General features: G+C 32.9%; 1 protein-coding gene across 1 annotated transcript; it reads left to right on the forward strand.

Moving 5' to 3' along the window:
* The first annotated feature begins 5,517 nt into the window (after positions 1-5,517).
* Positions 5,518-10,930, forward strand: LOC114404480 (auxin efflux carrier component 4-like). The gene is made up of 6 exons (XM_028367411.1): positions 5,518-7,064; positions 7,662-7,956; positions 8,133-8,218; positions 9,093-9,250; positions 10,168-10,244; positions 10,369-10,930. The coding sequence occupies exons 1-6, from the start codon at positions 5,828-5,830 to the stop codon at positions 10,433-10,435; spliced, it is 1,920 nt and encodes a 639-aa protein (XP_028223212.1). The 5' UTR covers positions 5,518-5,827; the 3' UTR covers positions 10,436-10,930.
* Positions 10,931-11,135: the final 205 nt, after the last annotated feature.

An 11,135-nucleotide genomic window follows, 5' to 3' on the forward strand; every position in this document is an offset into this window, starting at 1 on the left:
ATTCTGTTACTTGAGTTTTAGCAGCATGTGGTTCTAAGAGAAAGCCCCAAAGTTTCAAGGATGAGGATCACTATATAAGTTCAATACCAAAAAATCAAGTAAGTCACTATCTTCCCTTTCTTGGGGTTCTGTAGTACTTAAGTTAGTTATGATCTTCCCTTTTGCTTTAGGCACATACTATCTGCATGTTACTTTGTATTTTCCTTCCACCCAAGCAGGCTGATGTCCCATCTTTTGGAAATTTGTTTTCAAAACATTTTAAACTATACTGCTTCAGGTTCTTGAGATTCTGGAATTATATAAGCGTATATACGAAGGGTATTTGGCAGTGTTGAGGTATATGTCTGATATTCTTGCATAAACAGTTATGTTATTTTAATGGTGTAAGATGCTTATAAAATTTTGATGTTCAATTTTGCTAGGCGTTTATTCCAAACACAGGTCGTGGTATCCAAGGTGCAACTTCTCATTGTTTGGGCCAAAATTTTGTTAAAATGTTTGACACATAAACTTTGAAAATGAAAAGGGAGAGAAAGCAATGGTCTGGCAGAATTCATGGGCCTATAGTACTCGAACTGTAAGCTTTAATTTCTTGAAAAGTTTTTAGCTTTCGCAATTAAAGTAAATTTTGAGAACAAAAAAAAAATCAAAAATAAAAATTGTTACCTTAACTCCCTCTTCCTCTATTTCTAATTATCCGATCTTTTTACTTATCCATGCATAGTTGTGGTGAGAACAGTAGTCTCTTGTGCAATACCTAGTTTTTTGGGGGGAATAAAACTGAAGTGTATTATTATAAGTATTTATATAACTATTTTTTTAATTAAAATTAGAGTTTTACTTTAGTAAAGTGTTCAATTTTTATTTTGTCTTTATTGTGCGAGTTACTAAGTGAAACTCATAAGAAAATGACATTGAATGATATTATTTCATTGGCGGATCTATATATAATTTAGGGCATGCAAATGCATCCTCTTGAATTTAATAAATTGCATCTAAATGTCTTAAATTTTTGTGTTTTCCCCTCTCTAGTTTTTTATATTTGAACCCACTACTTCTATTTATTGTTGTCCTTGGCATTTAAATCCTTGATCAATCATGAATTATTCGCAAACCACGAACCAACCATTCACGAACACAATCTACAAACAAATTAAGTCTGAGACGTGTGTTAGACACATTGTCCTTAAGGACTACCTGCATTGTAACACCTTAAAATCCTTTTTCTGAAAATATTGCTTTAAAATCATATCACTACTACAAACTAGGCTTTCTACACCGGTTAAATAAGCCTTTCTACATCGGTTTTGACACGTCATTGCAGCCAGCGATGTTGAAAGTCTGTCGTCCTACTACGATAGTTAAACGACCGTCTTAGAAAGGGTTAAGTTCGAAGATGGGTTTCAACCCAAACCTGATGTAGCATCCTGACCATTCTACATCGGTTATTAAGACAACCGATGTAGAATTCTACGACGGGTTGGTCTCTAAACCCGTCTTAGAATGCCATATTTCTACATCGATTGTCTTAATAATCGATGTAGAATGGTCATGATACTACATCGGGTTTGGGCGACAAACATCGTAGCATGCTACCTCATGGTAAAGCATTTTACATCGATTGTGATAGTAACCGATGTAAAATTGTCAGGATACTACATCAGTTTTTTGAATAATCGATGTAGATTATTATTTTTTTTTTTTTTTGCTTTTTGTTTATGAATGACAATAACAATATTCAAATATAATTAAAAGGAAAGGGGAAACTATAAAAAAATTCACAATATCTCCTAATTAGTAATAGAGGAGCAAAGTTGTTATTACTCCCTAGCATAATATAGAAAACACAACTTGAATCATTCATTTTTTTTCTTAGAATTTGATTTAACTATGATACTAAAATCCCAACAGTGTCATTTGTAAGCTTAACATGCTTCATTCTCATCCCTATTAACTGAGCATAATTTATAATACACATGTGCCATGTCAAAAAGAGATCATATTAAATATTTTTTAGCTATACAAAAATACAATTTTTATAAGTTGTCACACATCTTAGATAACATAACATGATGGACCACATGCTATAACATGAAATCATTAAATAGTCTAATAATTTTTTAATAAAAAAAGAGGAGGGGGTGTGACTAAAAATACCTGAGTTCCAAGAATGTAGCTCTTGACTTCTTTGTATTAGTTTTTCTCACTAGCTATTTTGTGATCTTGCTCTCATACTTATCTCTTTCTCCAGCTTTTCTAACCCTCCCACCTCTTCAACTTCCTACACACCACATTTAATTATTGACATTAATAAAAAAATAACAAAAGTTTGAGCTAATCAACTAAATATTAGTAAAGTATTAATAATAAGAAGAAAAAATACCTACAAAATATCTTCAAATAAATAAATAAGAACAGCATAACGAAACAAAATACAACTGACCTTTGGTTCCGTAAACAACCCCATATGGCACTCCATCGAATTTTTCTGAATGGTGAAGCTGAGAGAGATTAAGACAACAAACAACAGTATCATGGGTATCAGAACAATCAAAAATAAAATAAAATGAACACAGTAATAGTGCATGGACGCAAATGTCTCCCTCACATACTCTCTGGATTTGAAGCTCTGCATCAATGTCTGGGTGCTTTGCTAGATTGAAGTCCTTCTTCGCAAAGCAAACTCCCTTTGAATCAAACAAACACACCTTACAATTTTAACAAAATCGTAAAGCACAAGAGGAGACAACAACGTTAACTAACGGACCTAAGAAGAGGTATTTTAACAATTTTACTATGTTCAAATTAAATTGTTGACTACTAATAAAACAAAAAAAAAACCTAAATTGCCGACTATTCATATAGAGATTACTTATGTTGGGCATCAAAAAATTCTCCACTCATTCTTTCACTAATCAATTGAGTATAATAATTATATATTCTCATAGTATTTGCTAAACTAAATATATAGCTTCAAGTTGCATATTGTATATTCAGATTTAATTAATTGGTTATGTATAAATGCAACAAAAGAGAAAAAAAAACATATTATCGGAATTTTTACATGAATAATTTGATGTTGATATATATATATATATATATATATATATATATATATATATATATATATATATATATATATATATATATATATATATATATCTTCAAACAATTTTTCAGTAAGGCAGATAATAAAATTGAAGATGTTTTCCATATATATCTTCAAAATCAAACTTTCCAGTTGGTTACAATCGCCCAATTTCAAGGAGACATCTATCAAGTTTATATATGTTCAAGATTCAAGATAATTTCTTGTAGTCAATAGGCCAACAAAACATACCTGAAAAACAGTTTTCAAAAGTGGCTTATTTGCAGCTTGCTCACTGCCAATGTCATGGCACGACCTTTACAAGCATCGCATAGGGGGAGGGAAATTAGTTGCATAAAGAAAGAAGATTCAAATGGAAAAGCATTAAAATAAGAAATACAAGCAGCTACAGACTTAAAAATTCTGAAATTAGTCAGTATTTAAGATGTAACAAGGGTGAAAACTAAAAAAGAGGAAAAATAACTCACATGTTTATTAGCACTATATCTGAGACAGCAAGAGCAAATAGAGCACTCTGCTTTTCAAAAGCAGTGTCATCCTGAGAAAAAGACAATTTCAGTATACAAGGAGAACAAAACACAAAACTATCCATTTCTCATACTGTTCTAATTATCCGAGCTTTTTACTTATCCATGCATAGTTGTGGTGAGAACACTAGTCTCTTGTGCAATACCTAGTTTTTTGGGGGGAATAAAACTGAAGTGTATTATTATAAGTATTTATATAACTATTTTTTTAATTAAAATTAGAGTTTTACTTTGGTAAAGTGTTCAATTTTTATTTTGTCTTTATTGTGCGAGTTACTAAGTGAAACTCTAATTTTAGTTTAAAAACACTAGAAAAAACATTTAAGGTGCTACTCTTAAGTTTTATACAAAAATAAATAAAATAGATTTTGGCATAAATAATGAAATACAAAACAATACTTAGTTGATAAATTTTAAATAGACAAAAAGTAATCAATTCACCTAATTGTGAAATTATTAGTATATACTAATAAAACATAGGGAGATAGAAAAATGGATAATTCGTTTATTAAATAAGTGCAGTAAAACTTATAACGTGTACATCTTCTGTAAGCTTCCATCTCAATAGTTTGCAATTTTGAATAGTGTATTAAATACAAATGTTTAATTCCTCGTCATGCGCCGCTTGTCAATGAAGTTGCAGAAGTAATAATTGAGATATCATCCTGTTGATTACTTAATCGGTTATATCTAAAATAAATTATTTGGATAAATTATATCTATCCACAATGTGTGTAACACAAGGAACAAGTAATTTGGATCCTCTTTAACTATATGTAGAGGTTTTTATCCCTAACCATGTGAATAGAACCCCACATGTGAAGAGAAAAGTTTCTCTTTGATTGATATTTTCCCCCTTTAATGAATAACATCATTAATATTTGTGTTGCTTATTGATTGCGGTTGGTTTACAGACACCAAGTGCTTTGCATCAGGAAAGGGAAGATAATAGCCAAGGTGTTTTTTTTGGTTATGCGTTAACTTACTTTGATAATAGCCAAGGTCACAATTCAATCTATTACCGATATCCAATTGCCGTTTGCATATATATTTCTCAATTAGGAATGCAAACATGGCAGTGTGTTTCTAGCCCTTGTGGAACGTATGATGCTTATTATAAAAATTTGTGGAGTTCATACATTCCTGTTGTTCTCTCGATTTACTTGTAACATATCCTCTTGATCTCTTTAAATTTTATTTGTTATTAAATTGTGACCAGAGAAAGAGTTCCATAACAATTCTAATCTGTGTTAGCATTGTGATGGATTAGGAATAGTTCATAATAATTAGAACTCTTGATTATTTAAACATGTCATTCATTGATGCATTTGCATGCCCTAAATTATATATAGATCCGCCAATGAAATAATATCATTCAATGTCATTTTCTTATGAGCATCTTAATCCACAACTATTATAAATCATTATAATATTTTATTTTAACTTCCAACAATAATTACATCTTTTAAAATAAACTTACATCCAATAGGTAATTTCTAAATGTAAACATGTGTGCCATCTTTTGAATAGTATATCATAAAAAGAATAGTAAAAACCGTACTAATTCTATACTGCTTAATAATTTTTCTTAAAGGCGCGCACTTCTGAAATCTCACCTCTTTCCTGGTTCCCCTCCTCCCAAAATATGTAAATATTAACTCCTTTTCCCCAAACCAAGCTAAAAACATTACTCCTAATTTTACAAAATTTAAAAGCAAAAATTTGAAGTACACATGCACACCCATGTTCAATAACACCAATGTGGTCCCTCCACGCAAAAATTAAAAAAAAAAAAAGAGAAATACTTATCCATACACATTATCATATTCGTAAATCCCTCTCCATGTCATGCCTTATATATACTCCCTTCAAACAACAGCTTTCTACTCTGTCAATTCAACCCACACACTTTTCTCTCTTCGTGCTTTCTCTGACACTCCCTCACTTCATCCTTCTACACATTCACATCTTCTCTGAAACAATTACAAAGTGAGTGAAAGTAGTGTCCTAGCACTAGTAGTACAGTACAGAAAACTAGAAGAGCAACCAAAATTTTCCAATTAGCACTAGTAGTACAGTACAAAAAACTAGAAGAGCAACCAAAATTTTCCAATTGAAAAAGAAATAACAACGAGAACAAAATCTTATCGTGAGATCGAATAACTGAAAAAAAAGGAAAGAAGAACAAAAAATGATAACGTGGAAAGACCTATACACGGTCCTGACCGCAGTGGTCCCTCTCTACGTGGCGATGATCCTGGCGTACGGCTCGGTCCGGTGGTGGAAGATCTTCTCACCGGACCAGTGCTCCGGCATAAACCGCTTCGTGGCGATCTTCGCCGTGCCGCTCCTCTCCTTCCACTTCATCTCCACCAACAACCCCTACGCCATGAACTTCCGCTTCATCGCCGCCGACACCCTCCAGAAGATCATCATGCTCTTCGCCCTTGCCATCTGGACCAACCTCACCAAAACCGGTTCCCTAGAGTGGATGATTACCATCTTCTCCCTCTCAACCCTTCCCAATACCTTAGTCATGGGAATTCCACTCCTAATCGCCATGTACGGCGACTACTCCGGCTCGCTCATGGTTCAGGTCGTGGTCCTTCAGTGCATCATATGGTACACCTTGTTGCTCTTCTTATTCGAATACCGCGCCGCGAAAATCCTAATCATGGAACAGTTCCCTGAAACCGCTGCCTCCATCGTGTCGTTTAAAGTCGACTCCGACGTCGTTTCGCTCGACGGGAGGGACTTCTTGGAGACCGACGCCGAAGTCGGTGACGATGGGAAGCTTCATGTCACCGTTAGAAAGTCGAACGCCTCGCGTAGGTCGTTTATGATGACGCCGAGGCCTTCTAATCTCACTGGGGCGGAGATTTACAGCCTCAGCTCGTCTCGTAACCCAACACCACGTGGCTCAAACTTTAACCATGCGGATTTCTTCTCCATGATGGGGTACCAGCCTCGCCACTCCAATTTCACGGCCAATGATTTGTTCTCCTCGCGTGGACCCACTCCGAGGCCTTCTAATTTCGAAGAACCCTCAATGCCTCAGGCGGTGACGGTAGCTTCTCCTCGGTTCGGGTTCTACCCGTCCCAAACCGTGCCAGCTTCGTACCCGCCGCCCAACCCGGATTTTTCCTCCGCTACTAAAAACTTGAAGAATCAAAGTCAGAATCAGAATCCGAACCAGAGCCAGAGCCAGAATTCGCAGGCTCCGGCGAAGGGTGCCCACGATGCGAAGGAGCTCCACATGTTTGTGTGGAGCTCCAGTGCCTCCCCGATGTCGGAGAATGCCGGACTCAACGTCTTTAGCAGCACAGACCTCGGAACCTCCGAACAACCTGACCAGGGTGCTAAAGAGATTAGGATGTTGGTGGCTGATAATAATGCACACTTACGAAATGGTGAAGCCAACAACAAAGGTACTCACTAAACTTCCTTATTTCCTTTTCAAGTTTAGATTGTTCTATCTTACTCTAATTCTAATTGCAACATCATAATTGATAAAATTTATTTACAGTTTGTTGGATATTTTTTAATTTTTTTAATTAAACTGAAATTTAATTAAATTTATTTAATAAAAATTTGCATTAAATATCAGTATATATTAAAATGAAACTTTAATTCTGATTTTAAAAAAGAAATATTAAAAAAAACTTAAGAACTACATTTATTTTATTTTATTTTTGGATGGTGTGAAATATTAACTTTGTATCAAGTTTGAATTCAAAATTTTGTTTCAGAAATTTGAGTTTATTTCTGTTCATATAAAGGAAATGTAGGTTTTAAGTTTTGTTTGAATTAATTGTAATCATAGTGATGTTTAACATTTTCTTATAATTAAAGGTGTGACTTTAATTATAATTTAAAATTTTGTTTTTTTAGCTGTAGTTGTAGTCTTTATTTTTTAAATTTTAGTTGGTGTAATGATAATGATGAGATTTGAGGTCAATTTTTGTTTATATGATGAGAAGATTGGTTTGGTGTTTTGATTGTGTAATGATTGGTTTAAATTGAAGGTGGTTTGGAGGCAGTACTTGGTGTGGAAGACTTCAAGTTTCCGGTGAATGGCGAAGAACAAGTTGGGGAAGAAAAAGAAGGGCTCAACAATGGGCTTAACAAGTTGGGCTCAAGCTCCACGGTGGAGCTCCAACCAAAAGCCACCGTAGCCGGCGAGGCTTCCGCCGGAAAACACATGCCTCCGGCAAATGTCATGACTCGTCTCATACTCATCATGGTGTGGAGAAAGCTTATCCGCAATCCCAACACATACTCTAGCCTAATTGGTGTAGTATGGTCCCTCGTTGCATTCAGGTAGGTAAATCAAAGTCAATAATAACGTTTGAAAAAAATTGACTATAACAACGGCAAAATCAGCCATATGGCTAGGTTTTTTTTTCTCTCTCTCACTTTTTTAGGTTATTGGAGTAATGTTAATTATTAATGGTTATTGACACATGGTGTTGTTCATGGTTAATGATGACGTACAGGTGGCACGTGCATATGCCCAAAATAATAGAGAAATCAATTTCCATACTGTCTGATGCCGGTCTTGGAATGGCTATGTTCAGCTTAGGTGACTGGTCGCAAATCCATTCTCCAAATTCATACTCTCGCGAAATAATTTCATTCTTTTATCCAAAAACAATTTCGCTTCCCTCTTTCCCATAGATCATTATTTTATTGGCTCCAATTGTTAGTGTAAATGTGGATTTCCTTATACTAAGAAAATAAAATGCATGTGTTTAATTATCTATTTATTTATTTCTGACCCAAATTATAGTAATGGATAAAAATATAAATATTACATTAATAGAATATATTAATAGGTTGTTATATTATTATTCAATTATAAATTATTATTATGATAAATTTATTAATTTTTATAATAATTATTTCAAAAGTCACACCTAAATGATTTATAATTAATTGATTCTGTACAAATTTTTTACCCTTAAACTTAAATATTAATACAATTCATGTTATTGTTTCTTCTAAAGGTAAATTAAATTGTGCAATCCTACATAGTTGAGTAATGGGTGTCTATGAATCATTGGAAGGCATGGGATTTGGGGTAAAGCAAGTAGTAAACAATTCATAGCCGTCCATGCTCTAATGATGTTTGTTACCAACAAGTAATAATCAAAGTGATCTTGTGTTCACCTTGTTGGGAATAATGCCACCCGACACGTGGGGCCCGGGCTATAAACTAGGTCACTTTGCGGAGGACAACGGTTCTGGTGAGGGGTACCGTTTTTTTGGATAATTAGGCAATGGTGGTTGCATTAGACGAATCACCGAGTACTAATAAATATTTTCTTTTAATTTTTTCTTGGGTTTCTTTCTTTTCGAAGAATTATGCTATTGGAATATAAACATCGATGATGCCCTTTATTTTATATGTCGCTTTTAAGTGAAAGATTGGGTTTGATTTTTATTTTTAATTATAGGTCTGTTTATGGCACTTCAACCCAAGATAATAGCATGTGGGAACTCTGTGGCTACATTTGCCATGGCCATTAGATTCCTCACTGGTCCAGCAGTTATGGCTGCAGCTTCCATAGCAGTTGGCCTCCGTGGCACCCTCCTACACGTTGCTATTGTTCAGGTTATTAACTTCAACTTCTTGTCTTGCATTTATGTCATAAAAAAATAGGTGAAACAAAATCTGCAAATTTAATACTTTACATCACTACAACAACATATCTTACTTTTAAATTATTTTTTTAATATTTAATAAAAATATTACTAAAAAATTTTAATCACATTAAAAAAATATTGTCAAATTAAAAAAATATTATCAAATTATAATTAAATATTACTAATACATTTTTGCTAACATTTTGTCAAATATTTTATATAATCTATCTTGCTAAAATTTAAAAATATAAAAAAAAACTTTAACAACATGAATTATATACAATATTTGATAAATATTATAAAAATATATAATCACATTTATTATATACAATATTTGATAAATATTATAAAAATATATAATCACATTTATTCATAATTTTGTGATATTTTTTTAATGTTCTAAAAAAATTTTAATAATATTTTTATTAAACTCTAAATAAAAAATTAAAATATTATTAAAAATTATATTTGTAATAGTTAGTTAAAGACATCAGGGTTTAAGTCAGTTATAAAATTGTGGAAATTTAATATTCGAGACCTAATAAAAAATAATTAATATCACAATTCACGCACAGTTGTTGGCCTTAGTTTAAAAACCATGATACGGATGTTGGATACTAGTTAATTCAATATCCCTCTTTGGTGTTTCAACTATTTCTTTAATTATCATAACCGCTAGATTCCTATTAATTACCAAAATATTTAGGAATGGGGTGAAAATGACAATCAAAAGACATTCATTTTTTTTCTTCCATTGATAGAGATGATATATGGTCTAGTTTTTCATTTTGCTTTCGTCGGTGCCTAAAGCATATATTATCCTTATTGGCAAAATATAATGACAATAAAGGTTGTTAACTTTTGGAAATGTTGTGGTTGCGATAGGCTGCACTTCCTCAAGGAATTGTTCCGTTTGTGTTTGCTAAGGAGTACAATGTCCATCCAGCCATTCTTAGTACAGCGTAAGCAGTCAAATCTCTCTTTATTTTCTTCATATGGCATTCTCGTTTCCATAAAGAAGAAAAAAATGACATTTTTTTATTATATACTTTCAAATTGACCCTTTTATCTAAAATTTAATTTCAGGGTTATATTTGGGATGTTGATAGCCCTTCCAATTACCCTGGTCTACTACATACTCCTTGGTTTATAATATTCTAATACCGAAGTAACCAAGATTCAAGGAAAAATTAAGCAAGTGATTTCAACCTTTGATGCTTTTTGAAGTTAGTAAGCATGCGTGGAGACCACAGTGGAGTACGCTAATGGACGAAAATTATCACTAACTAGTAATTTTCACAACAGAGGATGTAATTCCAAGATTCCGAGATTTTGGGGACTTCATCAGAAAATTTGACCCTTTGGCAGTTATCGTATCATTCTAACGCCTCCCTATTTATAAAAAAAAAAGGTCCAAGATGATGTAATTTTCAAGAACCTTAAAGAGGAAGGAATAACAGTGTACGGGAGACGTAACTGAGGAAAGCTAGCGTAAGCAAAGTCAATGATATCTAGAAATGGTTCCCTCTCTATCAGCATTTGTAAATTTTATAAGAAAAATACGATTTGGGTCATCAAGTTAAAAAGACAGATTAGTATTTCAGTGGAGGAGAAAAAAAAGAATGGGATGACGAAGCCTTTCCTTTTATTTTCCTGCTCTATTTTTGCATTATTATTCTTATTAGGTGAAATTATAATTTTAGTTCCTTTTTAATTTTTTTTATTCGAAATATTGCTCCGTCTAATTTTTTTTAGCAATTTTAATCTCCACGTTTTATAAAATTTCAATTTTAATTCAATTGTAAATTTTATGTATTTTTACTTTTTTTTATTTTGATTCAATTGAATCTCAT

This window comes from Glycine soja, unplaced genomic scaffold (genome assembly GCF_004193775.1).
Source record: "Glycine soja cultivar W05 unplaced genomic scaffold, ASM419377v2 tig00104187_1_pilon_1_108199, whole genome shotgun sequence".
Lineage (NCBI taxonomy): Eukaryota > Viridiplantae > Streptophyta > Magnoliopsida > Fabales > Fabaceae > Glycine > Glycine soja.

What these genes read in the sequence shown, in the direction of transcription:
- LOC114404480 (XM_028367411.1), top strand. Translation starts at nt 5,828, where the DNA reads ATGATAACGTGGAAAGACCTATACACGGTCCTGACCGCAGTGGTCCCT. An exon ending in TGGTCCCTCGTTGCATTCAG is followed by an intron (nt 7,957 to 8,132) that starts GTAGGTAAATCA and finishes GATGACGTACAG; the next exon opens with GTGGCACGTGCATATGCCCA. An exon ending in TACACGTTGCTATTGTTCAG is followed by an intron (nt 9,251 to 10,167) that starts GTTATTAACTTC and finishes TGGTTGCGATAG; the next exon opens with GCTGCACTTCCTCAAGGAAT.